The sequence below is a fragment of the Phodopus roborovskii genome, unplaced genomic scaffold (assembly GCF_943737965.1).
Source record: "Phodopus roborovskii unplaced genomic scaffold, PHOROB, whole genome shotgun sequence".
Taxonomy (NCBI): domain Eukaryota; kingdom Metazoa; phylum Chordata; class Mammalia; order Rodentia; family Cricetidae; genus Phodopus; species Phodopus roborovskii.
The window spans coordinates 40,910-65,463 of NW_026125276.1; the positions used below are offsets into that span (position 1 = coordinate 40,910).

At 40.3% G+C, this 24,554-nt stretch overlaps 1 protein-coding gene and 1 pseudogene across 1 annotated transcript in view; one reads left to right on the top strand and one right to left on the bottom strand.

Moving 5' to 3' along the window:
- Positions 1 to 3,784, top strand: part of LOC127229331 (phospholipid-transporting ATPase VD-like) — a 30,969-nt gene extending 27,185 nt beyond the window's left edge. Inside the window, 3 exon segments of the mRNA XM_051194431.1 lie at positions 1,297 to 1,484; positions 2,723 to 2,933; positions 2,936 to 3,784. Coding sequence (XP_051050388.1) covers positions 1,297 to 1,484; positions 2,723 to 2,933; positions 2,936 to 3,052 — 516 coding nt within the window. The 3' untranslated portion in view covers positions 3,053 to 3,784.
- Positions 3,785 to 6,993: 3,209 nt separating this feature from the next.
- LOC127229339 (atrial natriuretic peptide-converting enzyme-like) overlaps positions 6,994 to 24,554 on the bottom strand; it is a 55,283-nt pseudogene continuing 37,722 nt past the window's right edge.

Sequence of the window (24,554 nt, forward strand, 5' to 3'; positions counted from 1 at the left end):
GTGCTTGGCAGGATACACACTGGTCTGAACCAACTGCATGCATTGTTTTCTGTTCTTGCCTCCCTGTGCTGCAGTCCTAGATGCCGGTGATGGAATCCTGTCTCCCTGGCTTCAGCCACAGGCTTTAGCAAGAGAGGAGTATGTTGCCAGCACTATACTCAGTGTTGAGTGTTGTCTCCAAGAAAGAGAATGAAGCTGAAAATGCAGTAGTGTCGCCATAGAAGTGCAGTATCCCTCCTACCGGAGGATGTGCGACCAGAGCTCATGGACATCACAGTCTCTTTTGGGGAAAAGTCAGCCAGTTGGAGTTCCTGGAACACATGTCCTTCACACTCTGGCTCACTGTGTTGTGGTCACCTCCCACTTCTGGGCAACTCATTCATAACTGTGAGCTGTAATGTCACCATCTCACTTGCAAAAGCACATAACCAGAGAGAGAGAAAACTAGACCTAGTTCTAGGGAGGGAGGGAGGGATAAGTGGGGGGGGGGGATGGACCCATTGTTCTGGGGCATGACATTTTAAATCAAGGAGTTAGCCAACATTTTCTGAGCAGCTTCTATATTTTATAAAATATGAGCAATCTTTGTGACTTCTGGAAGATATCTACTGTGGGGAAATACTTTGCATAATTAGAAACAAAGTAAGAGTCAATTGGACTGTATTTGAAAATTACAGTCCTAGAAACGAGATTTATGAAGGCAGTGTTTCCTATAGAAGGAAATCCCAGGCCCATGACACCAGTAGTATGTACACCGTTGGGCGTGATGCATGCTACACCCAGTAACATGGAAGAAGGCATAGGCGCTCTTACAAGCTTTTCCCTTAGAGTTCCAAACATCCCTTTCCCATTCGCTGAAATGTGTTTCATTGAAAGGGAGTAGAGAGCTACCACCTGAATGCTGAGCAAGCGAGAATAAGAGTATGGGCGAGCAAATGTAGTGCTTGCTGTATATGTGAATGGCTGACGTTTGAAGATTACTGAATTAAAGTAATCCCATAATCAAATCAATGAGTGACTGTATAAAAAAGGAAAAAGGAAATCCAAACAAATTAAACTAATTAAATCAACAGAATCGCCATTGACTTTTGGTTTGATTTTGTAGAATTCATTTGGTGGTAGAATTCATGAATGATGCTCTTCCTTTATGCACTTGATAGCTTGTGTCTTACATGGTAAGGTATGTAGAATGAGGCACTCAGAGCTTGTTGTACTATGTCTTTAATGGAGCAGGTTTTGCCAGGTTGCAATACACCACCAGTAAAACTTCCTTTCCTGGCCCTTCTTGCCTTGTAGACTTGGATCCACATGCTGGTCATGGTTGGGAGCATCTTGTCCTACTTTTTCTTTGCCTTGGCTTTTGGAGCTTTGTGTGTAACTTGCAACCCACCATCCAACCCCTACTGGATTATGCAGAAGCACATGCTGGACCCAGTGTTCTACTTAGTATGTGTTCTTACAACCTGCATAGCTCTTCTGCCCAGGTATGTAATATGTTTTCTCCCCAAGAGAACAAGTACATGGAATCATAGGCTTCAAGTAACTACTAAGAATGAATGGTGGACCACCTTGTTCAGTAGGGAGGAAGCCTGCATTCTAGCTAAAATATTGGTTTCAATTGTGCCATAGACTAGAACTAGATTAATCAAGTGAAAACTATATTTACCTGTCATGAAAAAGTCCAATTTGATTGACAGTTCATAGGAAGAAAGAAACTTTGCCTTATGGGATTATCCAAGGACCTACCATCCCCTATCATTCACTCTGCCATCTCCTAGCCCTTGCTTCAGTCTGTGCTTACATGTACCATAGAATACCCAAACTAGGTACCTTACAAACAGAAATGCACTCGTAGCTCAGGCCGTTGGGAAGTCCCACATCAAGGTCCTGGCAGTCTTGGCGATTCTCAATTGGGAATGAAACCTTAATGCTTCACCCACATATGGCAAAGGTGATAGAGCCAAGCCCTCATAGCCTTGTTAGAGTGCACATCAACTATCCCATGCCTGAAGATGCTTCCTGTGGGCGAGGCTTATGGATCTGCTGACAGCAGCCATATTCATATGTAGAGGAATCTTCCATGCTTTGAATGCTTTCCCTACAAAACTCATTGTCTTTGTAACAACAGAAGAGGGAGACCTTTCTGCTTATTTGGCAAGCAGAGAGAGTATTTATTGTTTGCCGAGTGCTTTACAATTATTAATTTGTTAAATATTTTAATTATTGAGTTTAAAATCATGGCCTTGTATAGTAGCCCAAGCTGACTTGGAACCCACAAGATTAACCTGGCTTTGAATTCATGGCTATCCCTCTAATTTAACCTTCCAAGCATTTGATTTATAGAGGCTTACCCCCAGGCCAGATTTGATATTTTTTTTAAGATTTATTTACTTATTATGTATAGTGTTCTGCATGCATGTATCCCTGCATGCCAGAAGAGGGCACCAGATCTCATTACAGATGGTTGTGAGCCACCATGTGGTTGCTGGGAATAGAACTCAGAACTCTGGAAGAGCTGCCATTGCTCTCAACCTCTGAGCCATCTCTCCAGCCCCAGGTTTAATATTATTTTAATCTTCATTTTATACCTTACTTACCTTCCTCTCTCAGAAGCCAAGTGCCTATCAGGCTCTTAATTTTTTTTTTTAACTGGTTAATATTTCAGTGGGTCTCATGATGGAATGGAAGTGAAGGTAATTCTGTGATGTTCTTTGTAACCTAGGTTTCTATACCGAGTTCTTCAGGGATCTGTGTTCCCATCTCCAGTTCTGAGAGCCATGTACTTGGACAGACTAGCTCCAGAGGAGAGGGCAGAAGCTCTCAAGAAGTGGAGAGGGACTACAAAGATGACTCAAGTTGTATCTAAGTGTGCCAGCCAACCAGCTGCTGTTTCAGGAACACCCAGGGCTGGCCCTTCCACTGCCCTTCCAATGGGAAGTCAGCAACAGCCTGTGCTGTTGAGCAAGAAGACATACCTACATGTGAGACTATGCTAGATGCTGGCTACTCTGAAACAAGCATCTCAAAGGTGACTGAGCCCTCAGCATGTTAACAACACAGGATACCCTGCTTAGAGTTGCCAGTGATCTTTCACACTTGGAAGGATTCAGAGGAAATGTCTCTCAACAGTGAGGATCACTTGTGTTTTTTACAAGGGATATCAGCATTTTGCTGGGCCTGGAAAACCCAATACCATATCTGCAGTTGTATACCTGTGTGCACATTTGTAAGCAAGGGCTAGTGTTTGACCTCAGCAGAGTGAGTGCTAGGAAGGGGAATATTTAATTCAGGATCATATGTTATTTTAATTGTCTTATAAATGCAAGCCTTCTCCAAGGAATTCATTTGAAATATACTTATTTTATAGGTAAGTCTCATGCATTTGGAGAATGCTTTAAGTGAGATCCAACACAAACTTTAATTTAGGGGGGAAAAAAGTTCTTTTAAACTGGTTCATTATAGCTAGATGGTAGCAGACACCTTTGATGCCAGCACTTGGAAGGCAGAGGCAGGCTGATCTCTGAGTTCAAGGCCAGCCTGGGTTACAAAGCTTGTTCTTCCAGGATAGCCAAATTTACTTAGAAAAACCCTGTCTCAAAAAACCAAAACCAACCAACCAAACAACTAAACAAAAGCCCTGCTTTATTAGGAAAACTCATTAATTAGAGACAAATTCCCAAGAGCCTTTTGTTTTCCCTGAGAAGCCTTTGGTTCCTGGCTGAAGGTGTTCAGCAGCTCCCTCTGCTCAGTTCAGCATGGTGCGGAAGTACAGCCTTTGTAGGGAAGGGAAAGAGGAGGGCTAGGGTTCCCAACAGCGCCAGGCCACCTTCTGCTTTGTCCACTGCTAAGAGAAGACGCAAGCTCCCCCATGTGCAGGTGTTGTCAATCAGGAAACAGACAAATAGGCTATGAAATACAGTCAGCTGAGCCTACAGACTGTGAGCAACTTCTCGAGTTCCAAAACTGACGATCTCCACACCAACATGAGACAATCATCTTCAAAACAAGTCTCCCAGAGACCCTCTGAGTGTTCATAGTTCTAACAGTGCTCAACAACTTGTCTGCCTTGTAGCCTCTACAGAATGAGATATGGACTGATACTGATTAGGTTATGCTCAATGGGACTCCCGGGGGTCTTAGAAGAAAACATATTTAAAGGTAGAAATGTCTGCAGCAAGTTTTCTGCTGTGACAAATCATGGATGCTGGCTTTATTTAGTGCTTAGTTTACACCAGGTGAGTCAATTTGCCACTGTGAGGTCATGTGCTCTTGGTGACATCTTTCAAAACTGTATTCATCTGAAAGCTGTCATGTGGAATTTCCTTCATGAATCTCTATGCTCAAAGTCAATGTCTACAGCAAAGTTATTCTCAGGGCTTACCCGTTGTCTGCTTGTATTGTCCTAGTCAATTTCTGCACCTTCTTGTTATTGTTTAGTGGTCTTTTTTAATATAGCCTGATTTTTGGAACTATGACACTATCATGTGGCTAAAGGAAGTTGCCTTCTACTTCCCTAAGATTTTTTAAAATAAATTATTTAATAAATAATGTTCATTGAAAGCTGTTCTCACTCCTGTAACTCTACCCTAAATCCAGCTCTAATTGGTGCCAGAGCTGGGAAGGAAAACCTTAAGGCATGCCTTTGCCAGAATGCTTTTTGGATCTCCTTTTCTGTGTGTGTATGGGGGGGGGGGTCACTTTATCAGATCATTAATCATCCCCATAGCAACTGGAATTCATTCCTCATTCCTCAAGATCACCATTTCCCAAATAAACATTAAAGAAATGCTCATATGCAGATAAAAGGTTTTAATCTAAAGATTAAAGGAATATGCCAAAGAGAGTATGAAGAAGGTCATTTTCAAGATGTGAATTATCTGGCCAAAAGAAAAAAAAGAATATAGGATTTAAGTCATGTGACTATAATGTTACATCTGTAACTAGAAAATCCTCCCATCTTTGTTCATAAATTAGGTGCAAACTCAATGTGTTGGAAAATCTGAAGCTACTTATACACTTGATGCAATCATTTGTGTATCTTGCTACAAAAGTATTGCTGCATTTAATTACTTGGTGATTAACTTTTTTTTTAATTTAGAAACTTCTGAAAAACACCAGACTCCTAGGCTGAGGAGAGTCAGATCTTTGTAAAGCTTTTAAAATGTTGAATTTACAAATGAATAATTGTTTTATGCAAAATTAGCACAGTTATTGGGTTGTTGTATTTTCATATTTAGAATATTCCACAAAATTTTGAGGAATCCAAGAAAACTAGTAATAAATAGTCTGGGATATAATTTTTATTATAAAAAGTTTCTAAAGAGTAGGAACATTTGCAAAAATACACTGTGAACATTGAAGACTGGTATTCTCTTAGCAGAATTGGTGTTCTTTGGATACTCTAGGAATGATTAATACTATTAGCAACTCATAAGATTAAAGATGAAGCTGTTACTAGTATAAAAGAGCAGGTTCCTGTGAGAGTGAGTTATACAACACATAAATTTGGCTGACAAGAAACTGGGTGCCACTGTGCTATCAGAGAGATAACCACTTTCCTGGAACTTGTCTATATTCCATCCATATTCTGCAAGGAAAACAATATTACCATTTTATTTGTATGCAGAATTATTTAAAATAACTCCAACGTACATTTTACTAAATATATGTAAGTCTATCAAGGCTAAAAAATTCTTTATTAATTATGTGCCAACAATTGTAACAAAATTGTCCAATGGTCTTAAACCTTCATACACTTCTGAACACAGTACACACTCTTGTAACAAGTTTCAGGACAAGAGATGAATAACATGGAAAATAAGGGTTGAAACAACTTTTTGGATGTGAACTCTATTGACACATAGAAAAAGAGTACAAAGTACACATATAAAATTGTAGTTAGTCGCTGTTTGGAATGCTGAGGCAGTCTGGTTGCTGGTGAAGTTTAGTAGTTCATCCTACTTGTTCAAAAAGGCATTTGGATGTTACATTAGTTGATGTCTGACTAATTCAATTAGGTATGTATGAAGGTTTGCATTTTGAAGCTTTTTAGTGGAAAAAAATACTTTTAACCACTAATTACTTCAGAAATTGATTTGTGTAAAGGGACCCAGTGCTTTAAATTTTTGTTTTAATTATCAATGAGGCAAAATGACAAAACCAGATGTTAGACATCATTAAGGGGAAATTGCAAAATGTTTTGCTCCATGCACATTTTTCTATTCTTTGAAATAATATTTCTGTGACATTTCTGATTTGAGTGAACACAGGATTTAATTGGGGGTGGGGTACCATTTAATGACCCCCTTCTCTCTCTTTGTCCCCAAAGTGAAGAGGTTCTCATTCATTTCACGTCAGCAAACAAAATATTTCTCTCCAAGAATTGACCTAGTTGTTAAAAATTTCAGTCACCTAACTGACATACATTGAAAATGCCCAGTAATGGGAAAAGTTCTATAGAGATTTTCTATGAAATTACAACCTCAGTTTGAATGCAAAAACGGTAAGATTATATTTCTGAGTGTCAGTTTTGATGGCTAGAGAATTTCACAATGTGTGTGTGTGTGTGTGTTGCAATTTCACTGTCTAGATCAATACTGTGGGTCTTCTCACTTTCATAATTTCTCTGAGTTATATAGAAGAGTCTAGTAAAGTAAGCGTGTATATTATCATGGCTTTTTATGAATTAAAAGCCAGTCTCGAAGGTCAGTTCTGAAATCTGCCCCCAAAGCCACTGTGCTTAAATGAGATAGATCCATCGGTGTGTTTCCATGTTTTTGTTGTGATACTACAAAAAGGATCTTCCTATAACTTGTTACCATAGAGCGCCAAATATTGTCTCTAGGGAGCTGATAATTCCACACTACATTCAAGGTTATCCTAAGGAAAGAACAAAACCTACTTTTCTCTGTGCTTTTGAAAGAATTCATGAAACAAATGAATGATAAAGCTAAAAAAAAATAATAAAAACGGCTGAGTAAAGCAGATGTGATGCAAACAAGAGGTCCTACAGTGCGTGTTGTGCACCCTGTCCATGAAAAGCCCATTCGTGCAGCTCTCAGCAGGACACTCTTCATGGTCAACAGGGCTGTAGGTGTGGGTTTCTGGCTGAGTCTCTGATCATCCTTGGAATTCCTTTTGTAGAAAGGTCTGGATATATATTTGTCTTTGGATCCATTCAACAAAGTAAGACACGTTGCTGTACACTCCAGGCCCCAGAACTTTCGAAAAGCAGACAGAGCCCCAGGAAGTTAAACCAAATAATGTCCACTGTCCTCCAGGTCTCTCACAAACCAGAGGCCCACCACTGTCTCCCTGCAAGAAATAGCAACAGACATTAGTCATGGGGTTTCAGAGATCTAGTGGCAAGGTTATCATCTTAAGGGTACAAAAAGGTCCAAACCAGCTTAAGTGAGGTGGAAAATGTCAGCAAAGTTTTCCATCATAAGCCTGGGAGGGTATCTGCTTCCCACTGAATAAAAAGACCTTTCCAATAAACACAATGGACTCTGAGCTTAAAAGTAGTTTGCAAAGAGACTTTTGTTCTTGTCACAAGACCTGAAGACTTAGTTACTTCCTACATGAAACACAATGCCATACCCCCCCAAAAAAAACCTTAAGGTTAAAAAAAGATGTATCAAAACTAATTATGTCAAAACATTTTATTTTTTAAATTGAAATGATCTTATAAAAGTAGAAAATACTCAAAATGGAAAATAAAACATGCCCTCCTCCATTAATCAGATGTTCAAAATGGTCTACACTGAACCATCACAAATGCCCTTTAATTATGTGGGGCTAATGACAAGCATGGTTTATCTCTGTTTAATTCTAAAATCTGAGGAGCAGCCTGATCATTCCAAAACAACAGAACAGCAGCGCGGAAAACCCACCACCTGCTCCTCCGTTGCCAGCCTCTTTGTGCACTTGCCCGTTTGAACCCCAGGGACAGTTCAGCACAATAGCTAACAAATGGTAAGTTGAAGTGAAATCCTTCCCCACACTGCTGAGAGGCACTCTTTGAAGATAGCTATATCCATACAACCTGCCTGAGGTTGGAGGCAGTGACATTTGACAGCCTGGTAATCAAATGAAGGCCACCAGATCTCAAGTGGTCACATTAGAGACAAGTTCTTTCACACACTACGGGAGCCAATGTATATCCTAATGTCTTCATGGTTATACCTGGCAATGTCCTCTGGTGTCCCCCCCTAATGCTTAAGGCGGTGGATTTAAAGCTATGGTTTTCACTTGCCCCTAATAATTAAGCTTGCCCTAGCCACCAAAATGATCAAAGGAGATGTGCCCACACAACTGTCCTCCACCTGGCAGTGAACAATTTTCACAAATGTTCCTAAGGGATGGCTTGTAATGAGCTATGCAAGCACACCAAAGTCATGGGGGATTCTGATTGCTGCCACAGTCCGAAGGCACCTTACCATGCATGAGTCCACGGTGCCAGACTCGAAGCCAGCACATATCACCCGATTGGTGATGGTCTTCATGTCAAAATAAGACTGGCACTGCGCCAGAGAAATAATGCGGACTTCTCCCTCCTGCAACTTAAAGGGCACTGCATTTGAAAAGAAGAAGAAACAAAAATGCACAAGGGCATGAAAGTGACTCAAAATACAAATTGAACAGTATTACAGGAATATGTTCATATCCCTAGAGAACCCTTCCTTTCCCCTTAAATATCATCTCTAAACCTGCTGAGTGTTGGTGGTGCACACCTTTAATCCCAGAACAGCCAGAGATACACAGAGAAACCTTGTCAAAAAAAAAAAAAAAAAAAAAAAAAAACTCAAGGAAAAGACTGGTTTGAAACACTTCATTATTATTATTAAGCTTTCCCTTATTTGTTTAGTGTGGCAGAAGTGTTGAGATGATTGTTTCTCCCTTGTCATATGCTGTGGAAAAACAGCTTTAACAATGAAAAGGTGCAGGGGGGGAAATAAGGCAGAGTGTTTAGCTCAGCATATCTGTCATGCTCTCTAGGATCAGAAAAAAAGCTAACCCTCATGGGGAGAGGCCCACCTCATATAAGCACCTATGGCCATTGTTCTGATATTGAACCCTTACTCCTAGAAGCTGTGCTAGAAAGATTTTAAAAAGGGTGATATCATTGCTTGTTTACAATAGACAGAATATATGATTTCTGTCTTGCTTAAAGTTTTTCAAGAATAGTAGTTGCTGTCTTCAAGTAAAACCTCATAAGTCTTATTTGGACATCCTGAAAAATCATACAGACTGTTCTTTGAAGAATCAATGGGCAAGCAGTGCCCATTTGGGGAAAAATAAATATGATGTAGTACAAGTTTAACAAGTTGTCAGAATGATAATGATATTGAAACAGCAGCCAACATGGCTCACACTAGGGTAGGTGAGGCTTATACCATCAGCATCTTCTGAACAACAAATGATTTTCCTCAGTGTAACAATCCTTTGTGTTGCAGGATTATCTCATTCCTTCTGTGGAAGGCAAGAGACTAGCACAGCTGAGGTCAGTCGGATCTTCCTGAATGAATCCCATTGCCTGGTCTTCATGCTACTCCCTAACTGCTGTGTAAGCTCTATGGTACCCAATCACTATAAGTTCATATAGATATTTTGTGAAGAATACAAATAGAGATACTATGAAGTATATTCTGCTCATTTCATTACAATTCTAACCATAGTTTTTAAAAAGCACCATGTATAGCAATGGTGGCATTGTAAGGCAACACTGTTTTCAAGATTCTTATAGGAAGATTTTCTTGAGTCATCGATGTCTTAAACACATCCTTCCCATCATTTTTTATCATACAAAAAAAGAAACAGCTAAAAAAAATCTGATTAAATTTCAATAGGAAAACAAATTCGTTTAAATTGGTGTTCCCATGGTTAATATCAAGATGCCAGGAGGCCAATATATACCACCATTCTGAGAAGCATGGCCTACTCCTGCATCTAATGTAACTATTTTGTGGATTCAGCTCTTATTCTAAACTTTAAATAGGCCAAACTATATGCAAATGCCCTTTGGGGAGGTGGAGAGTAAGTGGTTAAAAAGAAAATTCACTGTTTTATAAAACCAAATTTAAGCAATTTAAATAGTAAGATATGTATCACATTTCTTTATAGAAGGATGTACTATATATGTAGACAAGAACAAATCAATTACAAAATTGAAAATGTGATCGTGTAGCTTGACTGCAGAAATAGAATCACCTAATCATTCCACATAGCCTCTGGGAAATTCTGCCAGGAGATAGCCAAAATCATTGCTCTCTCTAGCAGGGATGTCTGTCAGTTTTCACCTTGCATAAAAGGTCCAAAACATTGGTGGGAGCTCCCTGGAGAAAGTCACAGCTGTGGAAAAGGGGGTTTAGGTTTGCATCGCAGGTGGGCAGGTTTATGTGTTATGATGGATTCTTCATGTTTACAACTGGCTTAGAAGGAAGAGAGAACATAACACAAAGTATTTACCCCGTGTGACTGTGACATACAAGGAAAATGGGAAATGATACTCAAAGCCAGAAGGAAGCATAGTGCTTTTCCATTATGAGCTGAAAGGGCAAACATCACTGATGACCCTGGCTTACTTTTGTTGCCCATGTGGCCCCAGCCTGTGATGTAGCAGTATGTATCTGGTTCCAGAAACTCCTCTGGGCTGGGTAAGCAAACAGGTCTGACGAAGCTTGTCTCATGGATCTCATCACTCAGCTCCACTATGCTGATGTCATAGTCCACTACCGCCTCGATTATAACGGGGGATGTTGCAGGATGGTCTTCACAAAGCGGGTCTGCATGAAGACTGATGGATGGTCCAGGTTGTTTATGCCAAATACCACCTTCCAAATATCAGAATCCTCTCTCCTAAAACAGTTCAAGAGTACCTTCAATTCTATCTACTTTAATTGCACAAGCTTTTAAAAGTAATTTTTGTATATAAACAATGACTATTCCCAAGCCTAACTCCTAATATATTCACATAAGAAGTGGTCACACAATGGACTGAGGAACAAATAACAGAGTGTTATTATATGAGAATGCAAAGCTCAGACTTCATTATTTCTTTAATTATTTTATTTTTTTTAAAATATGGAATGCTTCTCAAATTTGTACATCATCTTAGTGTAGGGCCATTGCAATTTTGGTAATAAGCACTCGGCCTTCTTGAATAGGATGTTCTTGAAAATAGAACTTGTTTGGGCTTAGGGTCAGTTACCTGTTTCATGGTATAAGAATGGTAATTTAAAATTAAAAGAGAGGAGCAGAGGTTGGGGAGGGGCTGTAAAGGAGAACAGAGTGGGAAAGCCAAGACTAAGAGACCTTTCTAAGAAAGAACAAACACCTCAGCAAAGTGTCAGGTTTTCAGGGCAGCTATTTGCAAATTTCAAAGTCAGGGTTTTAAATGGCCACTTACAAACCCAATGGTCAATTTCATGTCCCATTTTAGGAGAGCATTTATCATCAGTATTTTAGACAATTTTACCTTTAAATTAACTTTCTCCCCCAAATTTACAGCTCGTATTAGTCTTTAGAATTTGCCCCAAGCAGAACACTCCTCCACTGCTGGTGGGAATGCAAACTTGTACAGCCATTTTGGAGATCAATATGGCAGTTCTTCAGGAAAATGGGAATCAGTTTACCACAGGAACCAGAAATCCTCCTCTTAGGCATATACCCAAATGATCCACACCCATGCAACAAAGGCATCTGTTCAACTATGTTTGTAGCAGCATTATTTGCAATAGCAAGAAGCTGGAAGCAACCTAGATGCCCCTCAACTGAAGAATGGATAAAGATGTGACACATTTACACAATGGAATACTACTCTGCCGGGGGGGGGGGGCAAAAACAAAACAAAACAAAAAAAACAATGAAATCTTGAAATTCGCAGGCAAGTGGCTAGAACTTGAAGAAACCATCCTGATGAGGAAACCCAGTCACAAAAAGAGGTACATGGTATGTACTTACTCATATATGGATTTTAAACATAGAGCAAAGGATCACCAATCTGTAATTCACACCGCCAGAGAAACTAGGATACAAGGAGGAATCTAAGAGATTCATACAAAGTCCCTCACATATTGGGAGTGTGGGGGAGGCAGTGAGTGGAGAGGGAGCTAGGAGAAAGAGAAGGGGAGGAGAGGAAAGCATGTGGGACTAGTAAGATTGAGCCAGAGGAGGAATAGACAAGAGAAAAAGAGGAGAGAGAGAGAGAGAGAGAGAGAGAGAGAGAGGGAGAGATACCATAAAAGAAGGAGCCATCATAGGTTTGAAGAGAAAACTGACTCTAGAGAAATGTTCAGAGACCTACAAGACTGACCCCAACTAACAATTTGAGCAACAGTGGAAAGGCTACCATAAATGTTCTTCCCTGATAATGAGATTGATGACTAACTTATCCACCATCATGAAGCCCTCATCTAGTAGCTAATGGAAACAGAAGTGGACACCCACAGCTAAACACTGAGCCGAACTGGAATCCAGATGCAGATAGGGAGGATAAGATCAGGCTATAAAAACACATAGAAACAGCTGACCTGAACAAGGAGGAGCTAATGAGACCCCCCCCCAGGGAATCCAACATTGGACCGACTCACACCCCCTGAACATGGGTCTCAGTTAGAAGGTCTGGGCAGTCTAAGGGACCTCTGACAGTGGAACCAGGATGTATCCCTGGTGCACAAAAGGACTTTGGGGAGCACATTCCCCATGGAGGGATACTCCCTTAGCCTAGAGGCAGGAGGGAGGCCTAGTCCCTACTCCAAATGACTTGACAGATTTTGTTGACCCCCTCCTGAAAGGCACCACCTGCCCTGTGGAGTGGGGGAAGGGGATGTGATGGGAGGGTGGTCAGGGGCATGGGAGGGAGGGAAAAAGGGAGGGAGAGGGAACTGGGATCAATATGTAAAATAAGAATAAATAAATAAATAATAGAATTTCCCCCAAGCCCATGTGTTGCTCACTGCCCCCTGCATACTTTTTCTTCTGGGTCCTTCTCCCACACTCTCAGTGTCAATATTGACATGTTCTGGGACACTTCCTCCCCATTCTCTATGCACTCCACACTCCCTTGATGATTTCCTGTAACCCCATGGTTTTAAAATAACCTTACTCTGGTGACTCCTATGTGTAAACCATGAGCTGAATTCTCTGACCTGAGTCACAAGCTTGATCCAATTGTCTTAAACACACTCACTTGGATGTTTGATAATGGCCAAGATGTACAAGGGTCATCCAGATGATTGGTAATGTTAAGAATTCAGTAATCAAATGCTTCCTATCACCAGTGACTAACTGAATCATTTCTCTTATAAACCCAGCACTGCAGGCAGCAGAAAGTCCTCCCCACTCCTACTTTCAGTGTATATCCTGTACCTTGCTATTCTACCTTCTCTATTGTTCTCTGCTCATGAACATGCTTTAATTTCCTTCTCATGGTTCTCATGGCTATCAAGGACATTTTATATCAATGGATCGGTCTATTCTCCATCTTGCCCTCTCCTACCCCACAGAGTTTTTTATCAGTGAAAACAAAAACTATGTTAGTACTTTCACATTGCTGTGACCATACCACAAACACAGATTAAAAGAAGAAAGATTTGTTTTGGTTCATGGTTGCAGAGGGTTTTAGTTCACTGTGATAGGGAAGGAAGTTGTGGTGGCAAAAGTGTGTGTGGTAAGGCTCCTCCCATTAGGACAGCTCAGAAAGTGCAAGCAAGGATAAAACCAGAGGACAGGTTATAACTTTCAGAGGCCCATCTACTTCTAGACCCTAATTCCAATATAGTGCCACCAGCTGGAATACAAATGGGCAAAGTATAAGCCTACCAAGGGCTGTCTTAGTTAGCTTAGTGGCTGTGATAGGGACCATGACCAAAATCAATTTGGGGAGGAGAGAGTTTGTTTGGCTTAAATTCTGGGCCATAGTCCATTGAAGGAAGGAAGCCAAAACAGGAAATCAAGACAGGAACTTGAAGGCAAGATTTGAAGCGGAAGCCACAAAGGAACACTGCTTATTGGTTTGCTCTCCATGACTTGCTCAGCTCATTTTCTTATACAACTCAGGGCCACCTGCCCAAAGTGGCTCTACCCACAGTGGGCTGGTCCTTCTCATGTCAACCATTAACTGAAAAAATGCTCTACAGGTAATCTGATGGAGGAATCTTAACTGAAGTAGGCCCTCTTCTAAGATAACTCTAGTTTGTGTCAAATTAACAAAAAATAAATAATCAAAAGAGGGGGCACATTCTAGATTCCAACTATAGCAGGGATCTTATTGGTCTTATTGCTACATCCATATGTAGGACAAGGCAAATAATAGGTTCTGTAAAAATAGAAGAGCATGAAGTGATCAAAAAGACTCCAAACATGTAAACAAATCTCTTTTGATCACTTCATGTTCTCCTATTTTTGTAGACCCTTGTTGTCCACAGTAGACTATAGTCAAATTTGTGGGTATTTGTTGGGTAATAGCATTAGGGGCTTATTCTTTATGTGGATACTCCCTTATACTATGGCACAATGAACTAGCCATTCTACCACTCTTCCTCACTTGTGAACTACTGGTCAAATCAGTTAGAGTAGACTGATTTCATCATGTAGACCTGTCATGTCAGGGTAAACATGGAATCACTTGGAGAGATATTGAAGTACCAATTCTTTAGACGTCTCTACCATATCACTTGATAGGAAATCAAAGCTGGAAATCAGTATGGGGCAGGCTCTCCTGGCTTCAACGTTCAAACTTATTTTGGTACCATTAGATCTTTGGCTCAAACTTCACTAACAGTCACACATTCTGTAGTTTGTTTTAAAAAATTAGTGTCAAACCTATAAAAATTATGTCATGGATTCAGTGAATACAGATAAATTGTAATTTTTCTAGGTCAAGCATTATGCTAGTGATTACAACAAGCAAGAGGCATAACCTCTGCCTATGCAAATTATAGGATTGAGTGAAAATGGCAAATTTATGAAATGACTGTAATAAGTTGGAGGAAGTGTCATGTCCTGGTCATAGCAAGATAATGTTATAAAATTATGTTTCTTTACATAATACTGTCAATGTGCACACTCCCTCCTTTTTTCTTTCCTCCCTTTCTCCAGCTTTTTGTTACTTTTTCTTCCTAGCATTCAGGGGTAAGTCTACATGGTCAATGAGGAAATGCCACATTCACATGGAAATTTATTGCTTAAGACATCTGAAGTCAACAACATTTTTTTCAGAATGATTTATTAATTGCCTCATTAGAAGCGTCTTATCTCAGAACCACAACAACTTAGCTCTATTTATTACAACAGTTCACCCTCTGCTTAAGTCATAAGCAATATTTAAAGTAATTGAAAATTCTTAATTATTTGTAATAAAATGAAATAACATCAAAATTCAGTACTTAATTGATTATATTGGGGTTAATTTAAACCTAAAAGTAAAACTAGGGAGTCAATAAACCCAAAACTGTTATTAACTTACATTCAGTAGTCTTGCTACACAGCCTAGCATTCTTACAACATTAATATTCACCAAGAGCAAGAAAGGGAAAAGTCAGACAGAATTATGCCTTTCTGTTTTATTATGCATATTATATGAAATGTAAAGTGCTTCTTAATGTTTTTCCTCCATAGCTATGGAAGAAGATAACTGAGAAAGACCAAAAGGGTTTCTGATATCAAGAAGCGTATGAAGGGTTGACTGATATCATTATGTCAACCAGTTATTTTACATGTCATGGTAAGTGTTAACTCCATATGTTTACTGAGCATGTGCTAGAGAAAGGAGTCAAGAACAAGGGCACACACAGCCCTGTCTCTAGGAGGAAGAAGATGGGGGAAGAGTCCTAGGCTACATGGATGCCCAGTGACAAACAGGACATGGTTTTAAGGTTAAAGGGGAAAATCATGGTACAAAGAGCCAAGGATATGATCTTTAAATCCACTATATAAAGAAGACTCCTTCCAATTTGGATGCCAAGCTTCAAAACAGCATCAAAGAGAACTGCACCATCTTTACTGATATTTGTGCCAAAGTTCCCCAGATCCAGGAACTGAAAGGGTTGTTCTGATGTAAAAGTGCTTTCTTTATAAGCACAAGGATCTGAATTAGGTCGCCAGAACTCACACCAGGAAAAAGGGTTGTCATGTGTATTTCTAAACTCAACTGGGAAGGGGAAGACAGACAGATCTTTGGAGCCTGCTGAGCCAGCCTACTCTACTTGGCAAGTTCCAGACCACCAATAGACCATTTCAAACAAACGTAAAGTGAGAGGTATATGGGAGTACTTAATGGAAAGTCACATATGTCCCAGATATAGTGACAGAATTCTGGTCCTGGTCCTTTGAACACCTACACCACACATTTTCTATTGAACATTGAAGCAATGAATAGCATCCATAGATATCAACTGAAGAACTGGGGAAAGAAAGCTTATCAGGTGGATGGAAATTTATTTGTGGGTGATAAGATGACAGATGATAGGGGTGGATGCTGTCTTACTGAGCATATCTTCCAGGTATGATGGGAGTCAGCTAACAATGATAAAACTGCAGAAAGTTGAAGTAAGGGCCCAGAAATTCTAACAGAAAGACTTAAGTGTGTTATGTGGGGGGGGGGGGGGCTTTAGCAATTACACTTGAGAGAATTTTGAGAAGGGAAGGAAAAAAGAATAGAGAATGGAAGGAATGGAGGGTGTAAGGAAGGAAGAAAAGAAGAAAGACAGGAATGAATATAGGAAAGAAAAAGGGAATGGAGATAGAAGGAAGGAAGGAAGGAAAAATAGAGGTATTATAAAGTAGCTACAGATCTCTGCGGGTCCACTTGGAGTTCCTGCAGGCAAGATCCTTGACCCCCAAATCCGGGCCCCTGCAAAAGAACGAGGTCTCAGCTGGAGAGCACCAGTTTCCAGTGAGATCCCACTACCCTGCAAAACCTTCTCAAGTTCCAGCCCAGCCCTCGTCCTCTTCTGCCGGCTATTGGCCAGAGGTGAGTCTGGGCCCAATCGGGGCTGCCTGTCCCCTTCAACCTCTTTCCCCCCTCCCCCGCCTGAACTCCCTGGATTGGCCCCTGATCCTGCTGCTCCTGTCTCCGGTCCCCTTTGAGAGCACCCTTGGAGCTCTGATACACCCCCACCCATCCCAACCTCCAGCCTACCCCCCCACCCTGTGCCCTACCCCACCTACGGTCCTGCCGCTCTGGTTGAGCACTGGGACAGAGGGTGGAGCCAACAGTCCACCCTACCCGGAGACCTCTCGGAGCAACTCCGAACAAAGGAGACCTGACTATCCACGTGGGACCACCTGTAATTTCCACCGGCTTGGTCCCTGACCCCGCCTCCAGTCCTCTGCTGGAGTCCCAGGCCCCTCCCAGAGATCCGCCTATCTCTGCGGGTCCACTTGGAGTTCCTGCAGGCAAGATCCTTGACCCCCAAATCCGGGCCCTGCCAAAGAACGAGGTCTCAGCTGAGAGCGCCAGTTTCCAGTGAGATCCCACTACCCTGCAAAAACTTCTCAAGTTCCAGTCCAGCCCTCGTCCTCTTCTCCCGGCTATTGGCCAGAGAGAAGCCTCCTAGAGAGCTTGGACCACACAGAGATACAGACATTGAATCTTTGATCCACATAAGCCCATCTGGGAAGGACCATAGAGAGAGGGAAGAGACACCACCAACACCTACAGGAAGAAGCTATGGGAAGAAGGCAATACAAGAGAACACCTAACAACAGAAAGACAAACATGACACCACCAGAATCTAGGGAATCTACACCAACTAGAATGGAACACAACAACAAAGCAGAGGAAGCAGAAGGGTATGACTTAAAAATCACCATCATACCATCAAAATGATAGAGGCCCTCAAAGAAGATATGAGAAAATCCCTTAAAGAAATAGAGGAAAAAACAAACAAAAAAGTGGAAGAAATGAACAAATTCCTTAAGGAAAGTACAGAAAGCCAAGAAAAAACAATTAACCAGGTGAAGGAAACGGTTCAAGATTTGAAAACCGAAATTGAGAAAATAAAGGCAACACAAATGGAAGGAAAGCTGGAAATTGAAAAGCTGGGCAAAAAATCGGAAACCACGGACACAAGCATAACCAATAGAATTCAAGAGATGGAAGAGAGAATTTCAGGCGCAGAAGATAAACTAGAAGAAATAGATTCATCGACCAAAGAAAACCATAAATCCAACAAATCCTTAACACACAATATCCAGGAAATGTGGGACACCATGAAAAGGCCAAACCTAAGAATAATAGGCATAGAGGAAGGTGAGGAAGCCCAGCTCAAAGGTGCTGAAAACATATTCAACAAAATCATCGAGGAAAACTTTCCAAATCTGAAGAAGGACATGCCCATGAAAGTACAAGAAGCATACCAAACCCCAAATAGGCTGGACCAAAGAAAAAAGACCCCTCGACATATAATAATCAAAACACCTAGCATACAGAATAAAGAAAAAATATTAAGAGCAGCGAAGGAAAAAGGACAGGTAACATATAAAGGCAGACCTATCAAAATTACACCTGACTTCTCCATGGAAACCCTCAAGGCCAGAAGGTCCTGGATAGATGTTCTAAAAGTATTAAGAGAACACGGATGCCAGCCTAGGCTACTATATCCAGCAAAACTCTCAGTCAATATAGATGGAGAGAACAAGATATTCAATGACAAAACCAGATTTTCCCAATATGTATCTACAAATCCAGCCCTACAGAAAGTATTGGAAGGAAAATTCCAACCCAAGGAAGGTAACTACGCCCACAAAAATGTAGGCAACAGATAATCCAACTACACCAGAAACCTAGGGTGAAGCAGAACAAATATATTCACAATACCACTGCCAACAACAAACCTAAATCAAACAACCATCAACAATCAATGGTCCTTACTCACCCTCAACATTAATGGTCTTAACTCACCTATAAAAAGAAACAGATTAACAGAATGGATACGAAGACAGAATCCATCCTTCTGCTGCATACAAGAAACACATCTTAGCTCCAAAGATAGACATTACCTCAGGGTAAAGGGTTGGGAAAAGATTTTCCAATCAAATGGAAATAAGAAGCAAGCAGGCGTAGCTATCCTAATATCTAACAAACTAGACTTCAAACCAAAACTAGTCAAAAGAGATGAAGATGGTCATTTCATATTCATCTCAGGAGAAATCCATCAACACAAAGTCTCAATTCTGAACATCTATGCCCCTAATACAAAGCCACCCACATTCGTAAAAGAAACACTACTAAAACTCAAAGCTCATATAAAACCTCACACACTTATAGTGGGAGACTTCAATACACCACTCTCAACATTAGACAGGACCACAAATCAGAAACTCAACAAAGAAACAAAAGAATTAACAGAAGTTATGTCTCAACTGGGGCTAACAGACATCTATAGAACATTCCATCCAAAGACAAAAGAATATACCTTCTTCTCTGCTCCACATGGAACCTTCTCTAAAATCGACCACATACTAGGAGACATAACAAACCTCAACAGATACAAGAGAATAGAAATAGTCCCCTGTATCTTATCGGACCACCATGCTTTAAAATTGGAATTCAACAACAATACAAATAGCAGAAAACCTGCAAACTCATGGAAACTTAACAATGTGCAATTGCACCACTCCTGGGTCAAAGAAGAAATAAAGAAAGAAATTAAAGACTTTCTAATATTCAACGAGAATGAGGATACAACATACCCGAACTTATGGGACACCTTGAAAGCAGTGCTACGAGGGAAGTTCATTGCACTAAGTGCCCATATGAAGAAAACAGAGGATAGTCACATAAATGAATTAACAGCGCAACTGAAAACCTTAGAACAGAGAGAAGTGAATTCACCCCGCAGGAGCAGACGCCAGGAAATAATCAACTTGAGGGCTGAAATCAACAAAATAGAAACCAGGAAAACAATACAAAAAATCAATGCAACAAAGAGTTGGTTTTTTGAGAAAATCAACAAGATTGATAAACCTTTATCCAAATTAACGAAAAAGCAGAGACAGAACATGCAAATTAACAAAATCAGAAACGAAATGGGGAACATAACAACAGACACAGAGGAAATCCAGACAATTTTCAGGTCATACTTCAAAATCTGTATTCCACAAAAATTGAAAATTCAAAGGAAATGGACAAGTTTCTGGATAACTATCACTTACCAAAATTAAATCAAGAACAGACAAACAACTTAAATAGACCTATAACCCGAAATGAAATAGAAGCAGTCATCGAAAGCCTTCCAACGAAAAAAGTCCAGGGCCAGATGGATTCAGTGCAGAATTCTACCAGACATTCAAGGAAGAACTAATACCACTACTCCTCAAACTGTTCCACAAGATAGAAACAGAAGGTTTATTGCCAATCTCTTTTTATGAGGCCACAATAACTTTGGTACCCAAACCTCACAAAGACACAACTAAGAAAGAAAACTACAGACCAATATCCCTGATGAACATCGATGCAAAAATACTCAATAAAATAATGGCAAACCGAATTCAAAAATACATCAGAGAAATCATCCACCATGATCAAGTAGGCTTCATACCTGGATTGCAGGGATGGTTTAACATACGAAAATCTATCAACGTGATCCACCATATAAACAAACGGAAAAGAAAAACCATATGATTATCTCCCTAGATGCAGAAAAAGCCTTCGATAAAATTCAACACCCTTTCATGATAAAGGTATTAGAGAGGTCAGGGATAACAGGAACATACCTAAACATAATAAGAGCAATATACAGCAAACCAACTGCCAACATCAAACTGAATGGAGAGAAACTTAAGCCAATTCCTCTAAAATCAGGAACAAGACAAGGCTGTCCTCTCTCTCCATATCTCTTCAATATCGTACTAGAAGTTCTAGCTAATGCTATAAGACAACAAAAGGAGATCAAGGGCATCCAAATTGGAAAGGAAGAAGTCAAACTGTCTCTATTTGCAGATGATATGATAGTTTACATAAGCGACCCAATAAACTCTACCAGGGAACTCCTACAGCTGATAAACACCTTCAGCAAACTAGCAGGATACAAGATAAACTCAAAAAAATCAGTAGCCCTATTTTTTTCAGACGACAAAGAGGCAGAGAAAGAAATCAGAGAAACATCACCCTTTACAATAGCCACAAGCAACATAAAGTATCTTGGTGTAACGCTTACCAAACAAGTAAAAGATCTATATAATAAGAACTTTGTGACTCTAAAGAAAGAAATTAAAGAAGATACCAGAAAATGGAAAGACCTCCCATGCTCTTGGATAGGTAGGATAAACATAGTAAAAATGGCAATCTTACCAAAAGCAATCTACAGATTCAATGCAATCCCCATTAAAATCCCACCACAATTCTTCACCGACCTTGAAAGGATAATAATTAACTTTATATGGAAAAACAAAAGACCCAGGATAGCCAAAACAACCCTATACAATAAAAGAACATCAGGAGGCATCACCATTCCTGACTTTAAGCTCTACTACAGAGCTATAGTTCTGAAAACAGCCTGGTATTGGCATAAAAATAGACAGGTAGACCAATGGAATCGAATTGAAAATCCTGATATTAATCCATGCACCTATGAACACCTGATTTTCGACAAAACAGCTAAAATGATACAATGGGGCAAAGACAGCATCTTCAACAAATGGTGCTGGCACAATTGGATGAGGGTGTGTAGAAGACTGCAGATAGACCCATGTCTGTCGCCATGCACAAAACTCAAGTCCAAATGGATCAAAGACCTCAGCATCAATCCAGCCACATTGAACCTCTTAGAAGAGAAAGTAGGAGGTACCCTTGAACAAATTGGTATAGGAGACCGCTTCTTGAACATAACTCCAGGGGCACAGACACTGAAAGAAACAATTAATAAATGGGACCTCTTCAAACTTAGAAGCTTCTGTAAGGCAAAGGACACAGTTGACAAGACCAAACGGCAGCCCACTGACTGGGAAAAGATTTTCACTAATCCTATATCCGACAAAGGGCTGATCTCCAAAATATACAAAGAACTCAAGAAACTAGTCAACAAAACACCAAATAACCCTATTAAAAAATGGGGTACAGAACTGAAGAAAGAATTCTCAATGGAGGAAATCAAAAAGGCTGAAAGACACTTAAGAAAATGCTCCACATCCTTAGCTATCAGGGAAATGCAAATCAAAACAACTTTGAGATACCATCTTACCCCTGCCAGAATGGCTAAAATTAGAAACACCAGTGATGACTTATGTTGGAGAGGATGTGGAGAAAGTGGAACACTCCTCCACTGCTGGTGGGAGTGCAAACTCATACAGCCACTTTGGAGATCAGTATGGCGGTTCCTCAGGAAAATGGGAATTAGTTTACCACAGGACCCGGCAATCCCCCTCTTAGGCATATACCCAAAGGATTCACATCAATGCAACAAAGACATCTGTTCAACTATGTTCATAGCAGCACTATTTGTAATAGCAAGAACCTGGAAGCAACCTAGATGCCCTTCAATTGAAGAATGGTTAATGAAGATGTGGCACATCTACACAATGGAATACTACTCTGCAGAAAAAAATAATGGTATCTTGAAATTCGCAGGCAAGTGGATGGCACTTGAAGAAACCATCCTGAATGAGGTAACCCAGTCACAAAAAGAGGAACACAGTATGTACTCACTCATATATGGATTTTAGACCTAGATCAAATGATCACCAGCCTATAATTCACATCACCAGAGGAACTAGGATACAAGTTGTATTCTAAGAGATTCATATAAAGTCCCTCACAGAACTGGGAAGGGACAAGTCCCCCAGACCTCAGGTATAGTGGGGGAGGACAGCTAATGGAGAGAGAAGTAGGAGAAAATGAGAGGGGAGGAGAGGAAGGCATGTGCGACTAGGAGGGATTGAGCCTGGTTAGGAATGGAAAATAGGAAAGAGAGAGAGAGACAGAGACAGAGAGAGAGAACATAAAAGAGGGAGCCAATATTGGTTTGAAGATAAAGTTGAACACAAAGAAAGGTCGAAGGAACTACAAGACTGCTCCCAACTAACAATCTCAGCTTCCGTGGAAAGGCTATCATAAATGCCCTTCCCGGAGAGTGAGATCAACAACTAACTTCTCCATGGAGTCCTCAACTAATGCCTGTTGAAAACAGGAGCAAACACCCATACATAAACACTGAGTCAAACTAGAACCCAGAAGCAGATGGAGAGGACAAGACCATGCGGTAGAAGTACATAGAGACAGCTTACCTGAACAAGGAGGAGCTAAGGGCCACTAGACTGATAGCTGGGAAGCCAACAGGGGTCTGACTCGGACTCCCCTGAATATGGGTCTCAGCCAGAAGGGCTGAGCAGTCTAAGAGACCTCAGACAGTGGAGCCAGGATGTATCCCTGGTGCACAAAAGGACTTTGCAAACATATCCCCCATGGAGGGATAACTGCCTTATTCTAGAGATAGGAGAGAAGCCCTAGTCCCTACTTCACAGGACCTGTCAGATCTACATGACCCCAACTGGATGGCATTCCCCTACATATTGTATTGTGGTGGGGGGTTGGGAGGGGAGGGTGTTTAGAGTGCATGGGAGAGGGTAGAGAGGGTAAAAGGGAGGGAAGGAGGGAGGGAGGGCTTGGGGGGAGGGAGGGAGGGAGGGAGAGGGAACTGGGATCGACATGTAAAATAATAATAATAATAAAAAAAAAAAAAAAAAAAAAAACGCTTTGACTCCAAAATTTAAGTTGAAGAACAAGTTACTGGGGAAAAGTATTTCTATTTTTGTTTCCACAGAAAATGAAAAGATGTGGATTCCTTCCAGACTAATGTGGTTTGATCACACCAGACCGCCTGAAACAGAGTACAAGCTGATCCTACATTCCAAACAGCTGGACAAAACAGCCCTACAGACTACAGCTAGGATATCTGAATCTTCTTCGAATCCCCCAAGACAGCGCCCCTTACCAGCAGGAAGTAGTTTGGAAAGAACGACGCCCAAATTCCCAAATATTGTGTATAAATGTTTGTTTTCATTTAATTGGAGTTTGTTATATAAAATTAAATAAAAAAATACTCTATATGCAAAAAAAAAAAAAAAAAAAAAAAAAAAAAAAGAAAAAAAAAAAAAAAAAAAAAAAAAAAAAATAAAGTAGCTACAAAGTCCCAAAGCTAACACAGCTAAGTAGAAATATTAACATTCACTGTCTGTATTTTACCATCACAAGTGATCACAGTAAATGGGGGCAAAGGAAGAAATATCTAAATAGTTAATGTTTAACTACATATGGATCCAAGCACTGTGAAATTGGAATCTAGCAGAGAGTGGCATGAAACTAACAATTATTGAAAGTGTTAGCCACAAAATGAGTATGGGTTTGTTTCAAAAGAAAAATAGAGTAAAAAGAAATGGCTTCTCTGTGAAAAGTGCTGTCTGTCACAGTTCATTTCATGTTAATAGATAATTTCATGTTAATAGATAACTAAAGTCAAGCAGAGCTTTCTACCTATAACTCTCCCTGCTTCCACCTCTCCATTCAAAAATGATTTGCAGACAATATGCATAAAATTCATCTTCTATGTAATTGA